Raw genomic sequence first — 16,712 nt, 5'->3', positions numbered from 1 at the left:
AAAACTGAAGAGCTGTTCCTCGCTTTTTAGCACTCAACCCCCCCCTCCGCCCCCCCTCGGCCCTCCAGCTCTTTATTCCCTAACACCCATCGCAAATTTGGTCTGGTATGTGACTGCTAATTTATCCTTTCAATGTATGATATCCTGTCATCTCCTCATTTGTCCCTGAGTGTTTCTAATCTGAGATAATCCCAGTCAAATCCTTTGATTGTGTGTTTGGACGCGATCCATCTCTAAAGAAGCAATTTAATGGGCTTCGTGGCACTTGGTGTTACGTCATTTATCTAGCGGATTGGATGGGAATGCTTGTTTTAATAAGTGCTCTCCGTCAATAGCAGGAGGCATTCCATTTAATTGGGCGAGGTGTAGATGTGTCCACCCCCACCAACTTCTCCAGGGTGCTATTTGGAGCCCAGTGCTCCGGTCAAGGTGTGGAAACGTTCACATTTTGCATTTGCGTGAAGCGATCGTCATCCAAACAAGGACCGTTTAAAAAAAAAAAAAAGTGCCTGAAATATGCACATGGTGACGTGATGTTCATGGTTGTATTTTGCCAAATCGGCATGTCCCAAAGAGAAATGGAACCCCGATGGTTCATGTAGAAGGCATCAAGAAACAGCACTGTTGTTGTTCTGCAGTCAGCATCCAAACTGTGACAGTTTGCCCTAGGATTATACTACAGCATAGTAGATTCAAATATAATTGACTCACTTTTTCCTTTTTTTTTGTTGAAACAGAACTATTTGTTTGCACAAGCGAGAGCCGCTAACGAGTTTTGGCTGGCCACTTAATGAAGGACTTGCGGACGCTCGCAGCTCACATTTGTGTAGATGAACATTTTGAATCCTTTACACACAATGTTGCTCTTTTGTTTTGGGGTTTGGGAAGCTTAAAAAAAAAAATATATATATATATATATATATATATACCATCTTTGGACTCTTTATGTACATCTGGATTATAGATATTTGGGTGAACTATCTTAAAATATTTTGTCTAGTCTTTTCTTCGGCAGTTTGGATTTCACATTCTTTTTGTGCCACAGTGCTAAAACAAAAGTATTAATTTTAAGCTGCTACGGAATCGCTACTGTTCTTTTTCACCTTTTAAACTGATGATACTTTTTTTTTCAATTTGCAATTGAATACCTTTATTTTTTTTATTATAAAAACTCTCCACAACCTCACTTCAACCTAAAAAATGTAAAAACTTACTCCATTCTCCATTCATTTCTATTGTTGTGAATTTTTCCATCAATATGTAGTCGATCTGTCAGCAGTGAGCAGCCTTCTGCGTTCTGTCTACGTCACGGCTTCTCTCACTTCTGTTTTTAGACTGAGAATGCCCTGGACTTCAACCCGCCCCTTAGCGTTTGCCTTCCTGTCCTGACGCGCTCCGGATGTGAAGCTGTGATTGGCTGCCCGTTTTTCATAACTTCCTGAGCAAACAAAAACACCAGGCGCTAAGCTGACAGTACATGCAGTGGCATATAGTCTCTAAAAGTCCACTTAAGTCTTGCGAGGAGTACTCACAGGAAGGGAGGGAGAGACGGCCGCTTTGTGGAAGAACTGAGAAGGAACACAAAGTGAAAAAATATGGGCAGTGAGCACCAGCAACCAGCCTCGGCACACTCATGCAGAGGTTTACCCATCGGTATGTATGTCCTCCTAAAAGATTCACCTTCCATTTCATGAGGAACACATGAGGTGTATATTCTTTTTTTAAATGTGGTCATGTTATTAGAGGTCAGTGCATGAATTTGTGATGTCCGAATCCCTCCAAAGAGTTTGGGTTGGAAGTCCAGCTCGGACTAAAACCACTCCTACGTGACAGATTTACTCGAGGGCCATTTCAGCAAGTTACAAAGCATTCAAAGGTTCAATTCTAAAGATGTAGTGCAGTTTTCAGAAGGTTGGGAAACCAAAAATGCACAAAACATTTTTTATATATGTGTATGAGCGAATGAGCGAATAGTAGTTTACTGTGTTAATAATGCATTTGAAGTGAATAAGTCACTAGCTCAATTTTAAAATATTGACATAAATACATCTGTTAGAGTTTGTACATAAGTCAACAGATTACATTGGTGCGGCTGGAATAAATACACGTACATGCATTAAAAAACAGTTAGACTCACATTGTTTTACATGGCTAATGACTGTGTCTTTAAAAGCAGTAAAACCCCCCAACTCTCTCCAACACTCCTTGTAGGACTTAATCTCTGAGCTTGGCAAGGTCTAAAAAATAGCCCTGATGTTGTCATTGGGGCTTTTTCTCCTTGGACTCCACATTTATAACTGAGCCCATGAAAGGTGTAAATAGGAATTAGTTTCGAATCGTCTGTCAACAAGTTCCATTTAATATATTATGACAACATGAACATCTTAAAAGTCCCTTTGTCAATCATTTAAAAATAAGTATATTGGTTTTTAATCCTCTGTTGTACTTGAATGCAGCTTGTGGAAATGGGTGAATCTGCACATTGTCCGGTGCTGTCAAAATGGGATTCACGGCCGCTGAAATTGTGCTCATAGACCTTTCTCACAACTTCCGTATTTGTTACCGGAAACACGCAGTCGTCGTGGTAATCTACTTCCTGTTTGGTCAGGGCAACGGCGGTAAACAAATGGCGCCAGCAACCAGCAAGAGTTGTTGTAGCGCACCGGGCTCTTCTTGTTATTCCCAAAAGCGGCCACATCTGTCGTTTCATTCCTTCACTGTTGATGGTGATGTTCAACGAAAATGGAGGCTCTCCGGCGGGATGAAGGACCAAACTTTAGCCTTAAAAAGGGCAGCACTTGTGTCTGCAGCAGACGCTTTACTTCAGATGACTACGTTGCAGGGATCACTGTCTCTGGCCCTTTTCCTTGGAACGAAAAAGGGAGCCTGTGTGTGAGCGGGGCCAAAAACATCTGCATTCGGCTAATATTATTGTCGCTACACACAAGACGTTCACTTAGACAACCATACAGAACCAATTGATTCAATAATGCTTCATTAACTGCAGACTATAGTGCCTTAGTAAGGTATTTTATATCCTCTATACTCTATATATACATTATGTCTAAGTGGACACGCTAATGATTTGTGCTTCTAGTTAACAGTTCATTAGGTAACGGTGAGGCTGATCACTCTCACTTAAAGTACCGTGATACTGATGGACAAATTCCTCATGAAAAACTTTATTTATTTTGTTATTTTTTGTGACAGAGTTTTCCTCCACCAGTCTTGCAACGTCAGCAAATGTAATAGTAGGTACATCTGTGAGCAAAGTTGTGAAGACTCAGAGAGTCTCGGATCCATTTTCTCCTGATGTGTTGACGCTTGAAGTCCACTTCCACATTGATTACGCATTTCCGATTATGGTGAAAAAAGTCTATTGCGGACTTGAATAACCCCTCTTACAGAGCTGCACCTCCCCTCCATTTTCTGTTTTTGGGTGATTTCTTTTTTTTTGTTCGATTTTAAAATCTGACAACATGTAGTCAACAATTAATATACATGGATTGTCATGCAAAGTAACCTGCCATACATAAGATAGTTCAGATAAATGAACAGAACATGAGACCCCTGGATGCCCCTTGTTTGGTGAAACTCTAATAACTGCCTCCATCTAGAGGTGCTGTCGGCCTGCGCTTGGTGGTCGCGGCTGGCTGCGGTGTTAGCTTACCAGTCCCCCCCCCCCCCCCCCCCCACTGGAGCCAGATGGCCGTCACACAGGCGGTTCCTTGCCCCGGCAGTGCTGATTTCCCATCATTCTTTTGTTAATGAGGTCGTTAGCAACGCGACGGACAATTAAATGATCTCAATCTGGCATTCTCGCCCATTTGTTTACTGCAGGGTGCGCTGTCCGGTGCTTTGAAGCCCGCCACACGACACCGCTCGGTTCCACTGGCCTCTGTCGTTTCCTCCCCTATAATTCACCTTGGTGACACTTTTGCAGAGGATGAAACCATCGCCGACCCTTCTTTGCACAGTGAAGCAAAGGCATCTCCTGGTGGTTTGTGTGACTGTGCAGATCAGCGTCTCCACCTGGGAAACTTTTGCTTCAGTACTTCACCGGCCTGCACGGCGACACACAGCCTGGAGCAGCAGCAGGAAGTTTTGTTAGCTGCTAAACTGCTCGCCGAGGGTGACTTCAGCCCGTTAGTCGAGCGCTCACCTTCATGAGACGCCGCCAAACACCGACACCCCTGACAATTAATTACGGGTGTCACAGATCACGCAGACATGTCAGCTGGGCCGCGTGTTTACATCTCTGTTGTTATGTTGTTTTCTAGTTATTTTCACGCAAAGTGCATCTAACATTTAGCTACAGAAGTGCCTCGGGGCATTCCATAATGATCGTAAAAGCAGCCCCAATTTGGAGGAATGACATTTTTTTTTGTGGATAGAATTGGTGAACCATCACATCGTTGGAAATATTTTCGGTCCGGCTGTTGGAAAGCGAACACTACCTGGCTGTCATACTCTATATGTATGTCTCTGCATGAATCCATTATTTCCTGAAAGAGTTGGTCTGAGGGAAAACCAACTAAACCTGATACATTGTCAGGCAGGCAGACTTAAAGAAAGCAAACGTATGAATTTTGCCCCCCAGTTGTATTTGCAAAGTGCCTGTTTGGAATAACTTCCATTGGCATGCCAGGTGGCTGGTGTCAGTAACAGGGGGAGAAGGGTAGTGGCACTCAGACATCACACTTTTCTCTAAAAACGCCTGATTTTTTGGTGTCGGGGAGGAGAAGTGTATCTGTGTTTTTTTTTCTTCTACTTCACAGCTTGTCTCTGAGACATTAATGGAAGTTGAGAGATATGCCTGGTCAGTAATAAAATCTGCTTACGCAAAATATTATGGGGCCACATTAAAAACTCACCCTTTGATTAAAAGATGTTTTCACTCAAGATACATTTTCACCTGAAGCGATCGCGTTCAACCAGAGGCCCAAAAGAGACAGGAGCTTCTGAGGCAGCACTTTATCCCCCCTCCCCCCAATCAGGCGAGACAGCCGTCTCTCAACGCCTTTTATGGGATGAAACGAACACATCTAGCTTCTAGCTACTGTCCAACAATTTAGCTTCAAAGCTCCTGTTTGAGAATCATCAGGAGTGGAGACACGGGTGAGGTTTTCTGTTGAATCACAGATATGCAGGTTGCCGGGGGTAACCCCCGGGCTCTAGGTGGAGGCGAGCGCCCGATGCATCCCGCTGCACACTTTTTATGTCCACTCCTAATTGAACCGTGGCTGCTAGATTTCGGGCATTTGTCTCAGCTGCGAGTTCAAAGCAGCTGTTGTGTGCTGCGAAGGCAACGCACAACGTGTCAACGTTAGCAATTAGCAACTCGTGATCCTTCTTTTCCAACACAATGTTATATCAGCCGGGTGTCAACGCATTCATGTTTCATGAGCCAATGTATAGCCATTACGAAATAGCCACCAAAACCAAGAGGGCCCTACTTTGACAAGATAATATTTTAGGAATTGCAATTAAATAAATAAATGAATAGCCTTAAGTAATTGTGCAAATAAGTCAAATATTGGTCTGATTTTGGCGGTTGAATAATGGTGTGTTTGCCCCCCGTGCCTTTGTGTTCCTCGTCTGATCACAAATGTCAACAAGCTGAAATTACCTGGCAATGACTCTGATCTGGGATCAGCCTTTGATGCAGCGTGACAATTCAGTGCCAAACCGATCATGACCTCGATCTCCTCCTCTCCTCCTACAGAGACGACGGAGTGCTTCATATGCAGGGAGGCTGAACTTCTAGCCCGTGACCCGCTGAGGCATTTCTGCGACTGCAAGAATTTACTTGCCCATCACGTGTGTCTGTCCACGTGGATCCAGAAGGTAACAGATATTTCCTCACGGGGGGGGGGGGGGGGCTTTGATATTTCCGTCATTGGCCATTTGTCAGCATATGAACAGAGGGGGGATGCCTTTGTTGGACTTCTCCCAGCAAATAAATGTGTTTGCCGTGTTAGCATTCCTTATTGAGACAAAACATGTCTGTTTGCCTCAAGGTAATGAGCTACCTTTCAAATAGCAGCACCAATTAGTTTTAATGAGGGTTGCTAACAATAATAGCACGTTGTCGTTATGCAGTCGAAGCACAGCTGAAACGGAGAGGAGTGCCTCATAGCGGACTGGCAGGAATCCAGCGAGCTATCATCCACCCGACACCTGTCCCCCAGAATAGCTCGTTAGCATCTGCAACACTCCTTGAACCAGTAGCTGTCTTAACGCGGCTGATGTGGGGCTTTTGCACCGCACCTCCCGAAAGCTCTTCTTTTTTTCTGAGCTGATGAAATGTACGTAGCTGTAGGTGGCATACATTTCTCCTCCTGTGACGACGCAGGGCCTATTGATGCTCACGCTAATTACTAGTCCTCCATTAATTCACAGCAAACTGCTGCGGCCGCTGCCAGCAAAAATGTGTAATTACCTCTTTAGTGCCTCTTTTAAGTATTTAGAAATAAAAAGTAAGGGAAGTAGAGTGTTGATCTTAGAATGTAAATTCAACTTCAGATTTTTACTCTTCAGCAGCAATTTTCACTCATTCCTTAAACCCGTGGTCCACAAGCAAATTACTTTATATTATATCATTTAAAAATGTGCCGAAGGAGCTTGTTGGTTTGAATGGACATACGTTTATTTATATTTATAATGTGATCTCTGTTCAACTACCTTAAAAGCATCACAATAATCATGTTATGCTACTACTAGCACTCGCTCAGCAATGAGCATGATGGCATAAGGAGTTAAAGGGCACTAATCCATTTTTTGTATCAACCATGGATGAATTGAATATATTTGACATGAAAAGCTTCACTCTCGTAGTCCACAATAACCCAAGCCGGTCTTTCCTCACAGTTCTACTGAGCTTTTTAATCGCTTTCAGCTAATTATTTTGCTTTTATGCCCCGCAACTTCACTGTTTGGGTTTACAGCCTTTATTAATCCCGTTCTTGTAGCAGCAGGTAACTGTATTCAACGTAAATGCTCTGATGAACACATAGGAGAGTTTAAAAAATGAACTCTTTACAGCAGACTGAGATAGTTAGCAGCTTGTTGGTGAGCAATTCGCAGCTAAAGAGACAAATTTCAGTTTTGACCAAAATAGAGGTAACAGGAGATGAAATATGTTTCTTACAAGCAACATCCCACCAATAGAAGGCTAATGGTTAGCACTCAAAGAGAAAGTCCTCTTTCCAAGTTGCAAAAAACAACCCAGTGGTTTAGCTGTTATTATAAAATCATGATTCAGTCAGGACGGAATTACTACCAAGGCTGAACTAAGGCTGGGAAAAAGGTGTGTCTCACATAGAATGACCCCGATGAGGTTATCAGAGTTATTAATTCAATCCGTGGATCTCATACAGGTTTGCAATGTATAACCATAAGGTAACTTCCATCCCTGCACTACATAATAACATCGTGATCTAACTCTACGGTACAGTATGCTGTGAATGTAAGATTCTGCACTGATCGTAATTCATGAATTAGCTATCATCCCACACTATGATTATATATGATTAAAGGACAAAACGTGTCTGCTCTCGAACGCCTTTGTGGTTGCGCCGTCCACTCCAGCGTGATTCGGCTCTCTTCGGTTACTCCACAAGTGGTAGACAACATGCTCCAGCAGCCCTTTCATCTGCACCACCCAGCTGTCAGAGTGAAGAGCCACTTCCATTAAGTGTGTGTCTTCCCGCTATACAATTATATACAGACACGCACGCTCAGGCTCATGAAGCGGGCGCACTCACCCGCACAGAACGCCAATCTCTGCGGAGCGTGTGCGCCAACGCTACAAGGCTACTTTAGTTCTTCTGTGTGTGTGAGAGAGAAAGAGAGAGAGAGAGAGAGAAAGACAGAGAGAGAAACCTTTTAGAGTGCTCAGGGTGGGGAGCCCCTTTCCCTTTTACGGAACAGAAATCCGCAATTGACCTGTCACTTTTGCTCTGATAGCCATCTCTGGAAAGCAGGTCATGCACATATGTCTAAAGTGCCTCTTAACCGCATTTTATGAAGCCAGAAAATGTAATCCAATAATGATTTGATTTGAGGGCGAGAGAGAGAGAGAGGGAGAGAGAGAGCGCTAGCTAGCCAGCTGGGAGTGATAGCAAGCACTGTTACCACTCCTAAAAGCAGCTTAAACCCAAAGAAAAGGGGTAAATTCCACGTCGTTATTTAATTTCACCCACAACAGCACTGGCCAGATGTTGTCACTAAACAGCGAGCGGGTTCAAATACAACAAAACAGCGCTGGCATCCACTCCCACAACTGTTGATACACACTTCGGCATGTTTGCAGCAGGGGACCATCTGAATGATCAACATCGGCACTGAGGCAAACCATACGCTATCTTTTTTTAGACTACTTCATTTGTGCCGCCACCCCATCCTCCACCCCATCCTCCGCCCCCCTCCGTTCCCACTCTGGGATCCCAAAGACAAATAGCAAGGCGCAAAACTAATTAGTAACCAGGAACTAGTTAAGAGATGCCCTTTGAAAAACATGTCCCGGGGCAGGATTTAAATATAGGGACAGAGTCAGTGACTGAGTGCGCCTCGGAGATCCCGGCCTCCAGGCGCGGCAGCACTTTGACCCCTGACCCTCATTACAGGGAGTACATTCCTAGAGGGGTGAAACCCCTCGCAGCACAAATGTACAAGGGCACGGGAGGACTGTATGGCTCCGCACCACCACACCAGCCCAGCGCGGCCTGGTGTGTCTCACTGCCCGACCCGACGGCGGCTTGACACAATGCAGAGCGGGAAGGCAGGCTTTTTGGGGAAAGTAATGCTATACGCTAGTCATCCCGATGGAGAAATATGTCTCTCCTTTTCATGCATCTGGTTTCACTATTGGAGTTAATGGGAATGGTATCGTTAAAAAAAAGAATACTTAAATTTACAGAATCTGTAATAAGATGCATGGTAGTAAGGTTGAGGGCGGGGGGGGGGGGGGGGGGCATGGGGAAGAAGGGAGAAGTCTTCTTTTCCAAAAAGGCAAACAACTGGCTTGCTGGATAAAGAATTGATTTAGCGGAAGAGCGAAGCATCGACCAGCGTGTGAGCCCACGGAGACGCTGGTGAGAAGACGAGTTCACATGCGGACGTGCTTTAGATATTTGTTTCATCTGTCACAGAATGCACTTTCCTGTAAGTGTACACGCCTCTTTATCACATTTTAATTGCAAGTAGTGTGAATGGTGAGTCTCCCCATCACGTACACACTCACACTCACGTCATTCTCATCCCTGCAAACATACTTGGTTTACATTCATTAGCCAAACACTCACAGCAATCAGGCCACAGCGCCAGGGGCAGTGACCCTCTCTATAAAATCACATTGCCTAATAGCAGTGTTCTATAATTATATTCCATTAACATCCATCAAAACGTGCTCCTTCGTGCCATGCATATTAGGGGTGGATTTGGCAGTTTGTGTCTGTGTATAATACTTGTCCTTATTATTTGCTCGCCTTAGATAGTAAGCACCAGCTTGGAGATTATTGCCCACGATATTTTTGTCTCAAGGGCACCCGTTTACCAAAGTGTGTGCATAACAACAACAGCTAGCGGGCCTTATGTCTGACTGTAATGAATGACTCTATATAAATAAATAAATATATATATATATATATATATATATATACATCCACTTTATCCACGGTGATCAGGAAGTAAAAAACACAACAACGTAAAGCAAAACGCACTAAATAAAAACACATTAACAATTTAAACATTAGGTCTTTCTGACATGTTAACTAAATGTGTTTATTTCCCTTTATATTTTGTGTTAAAAATGTTTCCAATTTCCAAACAATCCCAATTGAATAATTGTTCAAAGCACAAACATTGTATTTGTCACCGACGCATGTCTTTTTGCAGTCTCCCATCACTAAAACTACTTTCAAATGTTCTTTCCTTGCAGGGATGTGAGAGCGGGGACAGGCTGCGCTGCATTATCTGCAAAGCCAAGGTAAGTGTATTGATGCACGCATGTGTATTCAGAGGGAGCGTATTATACAAATTCAATGAGAGATCCGATGATGTCTTTCTTTTAATCTCACTTGTGTGAAACGTAGGTAGTGCGCATTTAAACAAACACCGTTTAAGTCATTAAACGGTAGCTGCATCTCACAAAACAGATCCGAGCAGAGCAGATCCATAATACTAATGAGCAATCAGGTCTTTGTTTTGCTCCGTGATTTAGCTGATTTTCCAGCCCTTGTGCTGCTTATGAGCTGTAAGCCGTCTTATATTCCTTGTTATTGCAGCCGAGCCCTCGCTGCGAGAAAGAATTGAGAAACATTACAATATTTGGCATCGGATACAAACCATGTAATGACCAAATCTGTATTCATTTCATGAGCAGAAATTAATCACGCCTAGCTGTGGTACATTCCTAATGCAAATTCTCCGTCAACACATTGTGTCTTGTGTTTGTTGCCCGCGTGACACGGCGGAGCTGATCATTCGCTGCAGATGGGGCTGCATGCTGTATAAGGTGGCCACATGACTAAGCATCTGAGATTAGGAAGTGTGCTGTCGATGTGTTGGATGTATTCATGCCTGTGCCGTGGGTCAAAGCATCAAGCGCTGGCTACCGAGTGTTTTATTCACCGCTTGCTCCGCAGCGGCGGCTCCGCTGTCTCTTCTTGTGTGTATGTATGGTAGGGGATTGGCTGTGTGCTGGGGACTGTCACAGTTACTCTGACAACGACCTTTTAGAGGGGTTTTAAATGTATTTTAAACATGAAATCATGGGCGCACACACAGGTTCGCACGCCGATGAGCGTTAAATGCATCTGTCCGTCCTCCACCGATCGTTGTTATTCATCTCGTAACTTTGTCTCCAAAGACTAATTGTACGGGAGAGTCACTATTACATACAGCTTGGGTTATATGGGAATATGTTTGTGGTCTGATTTCTTTTTCATTTTGATCTTTTCACTCAACCGAGGTTGCTGTTGTTGATTAAATTAGTGTTGGACGTCTTTGTACAAACAGCCTTCGAGCTGGAAGCCCTGAGGTGGGCGTTTGCCTTGGCAGTGGTTCAGTGTTGTTCTACTGGCCGGAGAGCTCCATAATCATACATCTCATCCTCATCCTCATCATCATCATCATCATCATCAAGAACATTGATAGGACCCCACATGGCGTTGGGTTTTCCACCATTAGTGATTTCCTTTACAACACTCGGTATGTGGGAGGAACCGTCGTGCCGTAAGTTAGTATCGTTCTCACAAAGTGGAAGCTAGTTTTCACTTTTCGGTTACACATCTTCATTCACTAGTTGTCCCAGTTTGGCTTGTGAGCTTCCACGTAGGAGGTGCACACCAGGAAGTCCTTCCCTTCCATCAAGTTCTGATTCCAAAAAGGTGCCAATTTCCGTTCCTGTTGTTGTTTTTACACTTTGAGAGTAATTGGCGGCTCACACGCAGCGTCAATCCTGCCTTCCATGAAGGAGATTGTGTAGCATGCTGTAGTTGTCATTCTTTCATTGCTGTTGCCCTGATGGCAAAAACTTGCAAAGAATTATTAGGCCAATGTAACTAGCCATAGGTCTATTAAAAAGTAAAGAGATTTGGATAATTGGACAAGAAAATGGTCACAGGAATACTTTACATTGCTGTTCAAACTTATCCTTCCAACAACTTAAAATATTTCAAATGTGTCTCCATATAATTGTTTTTACAACAGTACAATTGAACACAACATGATAACCGTGTAATTGACTTTCTCCCAAAAACCATTGAGAGACTCCTTAACACATATGCGAAAGACAACAAGCACACGCTACTGATGAGCTGCTCCACGTGCTGCTACGCTGTTAGCATCCTCATTTAGCCCAGCGAGGCTGTACTGACCACCGGCTGCTAACAGCTAAAGCTAACTCGCTCTCCTCACGCCGACGTTCACTACGTGGCGCTTTGAAAGCGATGACATCTTGCTGTTGAATATTTTTCCAGAATTCGGGCCTGATTTGGACAACTGCATGAGGCGTTCCACTAGCCCGAGCACAGTTTACCTGCCCCGGGCAACCATTAACGTCGAGGCCTGCCTGAAACGATTCTCTGCTGAAGATAACGGATGGATTTGCTCCCCGAAATAAGAGCGGTTTGGGAAGTGCTACCATGAGTTGTCATGCTAATCCACAGACTCTCACCTGGCTCTAACTGTCTGACAGTATTTGGCTGCGGGCAAACACATTTTTTTTTTTTTTTAGGTGTTACAATTGTGTTTTTACGTAGGAGGGGACATTTCTTGCACTTGTGCAGCATCTCAAAACTGGCTGTTGCACTTATCTCAGTCCATTGTACCGATGGCATCGTCATCAATTATTGATGTCGGCCAGAGACATCCCACCAGCAGCCACGAGCAGGGCTCAGCAGCAGCTCTGGTGAAGGCCGTTTAGAGCCGATTGTTGGGAAGCCTCCGCTGTATATATTGATATGAACTCTGCTACAGTGAGTTAATGCCTCAGTATAATAACATTTTAATGTTGGCGGTGGCACAGCCATTTAATATTTGTCCCCAGAGAAATGCATGTACATTAGCGATGAATGTAACGATGGTGGTGATAATCGCTCTGAAATGCATTACTGCAATCACCCTTGGTTAACATTAAGCGGCTTTGGACATTAAGACTTTGAGTAAGCGCTGCTCATCTTACCATCTCCGATGGCATTTCATTTCCCGGGATCTTTTCTTGTTGATGCTGCTATTTTTCTTGGATGTTGTTTTCCCCCTTTTGCGACGCGGCCTCAAATGTGGGCCATTTGTATGAGTTATGCTAATTTGTTGGGGCAATGAATGCATTAATTTCATTAGCACATGGCCTCAAAGCAATAATTACCAGAGTAGGTGTGTCACAAGCAATCATGTTCACATTTGCCAGTTAATTATTAAGATTTTGTTCGGAGGGACCTGAATTTGACACAAGTCGCCAAGGGAGAAAAAAGAGAAGAGAAGAGAAAGTTAATGCATTCCAGTGGCCGCGGCAAGGTGCTTGTTGTTGAACACAGCGGGGGTGGTCGCGGCACTGTGGGCCCACTGGCACAATTTTTTGCATGTTGACAGCTCACATTCTGGACTAATTACCGCGAATGGCGAAGGGCTAGCTGGTGCTCGGTCAATCCGGGAGGGCGTAATTATAAAGAAAGGAGGTCCAGAGTCGCCTAATGGCCTCTATTCCCTTTGAGTGGAGTCCGTTGGAGTACAGGCTGGTTTGGAAGCACATTCTCAGCCCCCTTCCTTGGCCCTGATTAGCCTTTGTCCCACACAGAGCTGGGGGTCAGGAGGGAAAGACTGTGTGGCTAATGATGCACTCTTAATAAAAGCATTATAATTCTTCTTGGTACCACGAGGGGTTCCTCCTCTGATAATACTCAGAGCCATGTTGACAATGTAGAGGGCCGGGTTAGTTTCACTCTTACAGTTGTTGTTGTTATGCGGTCAGTTGAAATCAGTTTTCTGGAAAGGCTTTATAATAGTCAATTATGTGGGGAGTCAGAAAATATTTTGATTCATTAGCATTCAAACAATATACATGGGTCAGACTTAGGGACTTATTTCAGGGACCTGAGCCCCCGGGAAAAGGGAAGCGGAAGAGCTCAAATGCAAACTTCTTCCTGGCCTTCAGGAGTCATTCCAGGGAAACCATGACCGTCTACTTCCCTCAATGAGAGATTATAGAGAGCCAACCACAGTAAAAGAACCAAAGAACCAATGTACATTAAGAGGATCCACGAGGAATTGAATTGCATTCTATTGCAGTCTACTAAACAGTATTCGTGACACTAGATATGGAATAGTGTACTTTACAGCCCATTCTGTGATTTATGACTCGCTGAATGAACTGGCTTTTTAAAGGCAGTTGGCGTATTACAGTCATCGTATATAAATCAGTGAAGACAGAGAGGAGAGCTTAGTTTATACATTACATTCATATATAACTTCAGTTCAGCTGGGATTGTGAACCTTTCCCGCCCCGTGTCTCTCAAGTGTCTCCTTAAAGGTGCTGGCTTCTACTCCCCCATCCCCCTCTTTGAAAAAAATGTTAATCATCACTTGATTTTATATGGAAAGCAGATTATCCTTTGATTTTTGATGAATGCAGCAGCAGCTGCCAGACTCTTGATTTGACTAAAAGCAGGACATTCTGCAGAGGCCTCTCATATGTCACTAAGCCTCTGTCAGGACAGTGCTGTGACAGGAGATGACACATGAAAGGAATTCCTCCTCATGGCTCTCACAGGACAATGGGACATGGCCTTGAGCTAGTGTGTGTGTGTGTGTGTGTGTTGCTGAGTAGTAAACCACGTTGGCACAACAATGGACACACAACAGCAGAGAGCTGTTTGCTCTGTAAACCTCTTCAAACAGACCCTCTTTCTTTTACACAATAGTTTATCCAACTGGAATTTATTGTATTCATTATATAAATACAGCTACTAAAATGATGATGTATCATTCCTTCAATATATTTGCTTGGTTCATTTTTTGGATTTTTTAAAAATGTTATTCTCTCAATAGGATCATAGAGCTTTTGACAATGTATGGCTGACATTTGAAGGAGAAGTGCTTTCGGCTCCTGTGGAGCTTCGCTGCTGACCGGAGAATGTCAGCCGTGATCCTACAGACGTGGGTACAACCGTTAAGCAGTTTACAACATCCAGCAGGCCGTTAAGCTGTTATTTCACTTGGAAAATGAAAACTAGCGAGCTAGGCTAAGTAGCGTCCATTTGGGAGTCATTGAAAGTCATTTCACATTATACACATACACAAAGGAGCGGGTCTAGATCGCTTAGCTGTCTTTTCCTATTTTGATCATCCAAACTTCATGCCTAAAACATACACTGTAGATAAATATGCCGTATATTTGTGTTAAAATATACTAGTTGTGTTATTTTTATTATTTCAGTTTAGCTAGTTAAGGACACACACTTATCTGCAACATATCAATCGTTAGTCTTAAGAAGAATGTGCACTGAGAATGTGGCCTACTGCAGTTTCAGAGATAGAGCTGCTGTGGATACGATATGGTGGGAAACAGAAAATAACAAATAGCTGTGAATCTACACCGTTTTATGCAGCTGAACCGCTGTCTCCACAAATGTGAATAGCATTTGGATCTTGTGCACTTTGTAACCAAAATGTTGTGTGTCGGAAAAGTCATCACAAGACAAATACAAACAAACACAACTGCATCTGGTATGGTTGGCTATGGCTGCACACACAATGTAATTTACATGGCAGCAGGGTCAACCTGAAGCCGTCCTCCCAAGCGAAGCCTCTGACTCGAGGTAATTTCACCCTTTTTATTTAACCTTCATGCCCCCCACTCTTTCCTGCCATCCGTCCCCGAGCACAATCCATTTGGACTTCCTGTTTGGGAGGGTCCTCAGGCTGATTCAATTAAGTTTTCCTTAATTGGCTTTTAGCCATTCAAACTGAAACTGATGGAGAATTAATAACAGCTCTAGTTTGTCTCCGCGCTGTTTGCAGCCTTGGAAACTTCCCGAGAAATGGAGGCTAAGTCAAGGCCCATTTTTGCTAGTTTGATAACACAGCCGAGGGGAAAATGTGGTGCGCAGTTACTGTGTGGTCCCCGGCCCTGGAATGCAATTCATCTCTTACTCAACACCCTGAAAGTGTGCCGCAAACTCTTTGCCCACAAAAACAACACCGAGGAAAAGGAACACGAGTACGGCGAATCTAACCAATCTTACTTTGGTTCTTCAAAACCATCCGGGAAAGATTAAAACACTGCGCAGCCCCATTAAGCCTTTACAGCGTGTTCTCGCTTATTTGTTCTTCACTATAGGACACGTTGTACAAAGTAAACACAAGATATAAAAAATAACTATTAGTCTGTCTGACAAGTAGCGCTCCATGGGTTCAATCCGCATGCGTGGAAAGAGAAAAATAATTTGCAGATGAGTCACTGCATGGAGCAATCAAAAGATGGGTTTTGAGATGGCTGCTGAAATGAAGGTTTGAAGTTCACGTATCATTATCATCTACGGAATCAACTTTTCCTCTGACTTTACTTTCCTCCTCCAGACAGCGTCTTTGTCTTCAAACAGCGCCAAAGCAATCATTATGCTCAGACATAATGCACCATAATGACAGTAATTTCAGTATCAAATTTTCAAATGTTAGGCCTTAATTCATTGTGGTTAAGTAGCTTAGTTGGAACTCACATTTTCTACCCTTCTTAGCAAAGTCCTCAAGGAATAAGAGTTCTGAAGGTCCACAGAGCACCAATATTTTTAAATGCTGTCAAGGGTTGCGTAGCGTTCAGTCTTTTCTTTCACATTGGCATTATTTTATATATATATATAAATTCTGCACTCTCCCATGGCAGAAAATATATCATCAAGAATCATTTTTAAAAAGAACAAAAGTAGCCACAGGTTCCAGCTTCTCACCTTCGAATACTTTTGTTTTTCATGTCCTCTTTGTTGCTGAAACAAGTAACAGAGTAAAACATTAGCAAATACCTCCTTACCCTCTGAAAACGTGCTAGGCGCATCTTTGATTACAGGCCCCACGTGAGCTCGTTGTGTCTTCTCCATGCTTCATGTTCAACGGAGCTGCCAGAGGAAAGGAACCCATGTTGACCGGCAGAGACAGTGTGTGGTCTGGTCTCTGTGAGTCATCGAGTCGGAAGGGTGTGTCCTCGGTTGTTTTCAAAG

General features: G+C 43.6%; 1 protein-coding gene across 1 annotated transcript in view; it reads left to right on the top strand.

The window, feature by feature from the left end:
• The first annotated feature begins 1,437 nt into the window (after window positions 1-1,437).
• LOC119216314 (uncharacterized) overlaps window positions 1,438-16,712 on the top strand; it is a 61,882-nt gene continuing 46,607 nt past the window's right edge. Inside the window, exons 1-3 of the mRNA XM_062563539.1 lie at window positions 1,438-1,653; window positions 5,726-5,847; window positions 9,941-9,988. Coding sequence (XP_062419523.1) covers window positions 1,596-1,653; window positions 5,726-5,847; window positions 9,941-9,988 — 228 coding nt within the window. The 5' untranslated portion in view covers window positions 1,438-1,595. The remainder of the gene's footprint in view (window positions 1,654-5,725; window positions 5,848-9,940; window positions 9,989-16,712) is intronic.

The sequence above is a fragment of the Pungitius pungitius genome, chromosome 7 (assembly GCF_949316345.1).
Source record: "Pungitius pungitius chromosome 7, fPunPun2.1, whole genome shotgun sequence".
Lineage (NCBI taxonomy): Eukaryota > Metazoa > Chordata > Actinopteri > Perciformes > Gasterosteidae > Pungitius > Pungitius pungitius.
Note: the sequence above shows the minus strand (reverse complement) of the source record. Positions and strands in the feature narration are given on the sequence as shown.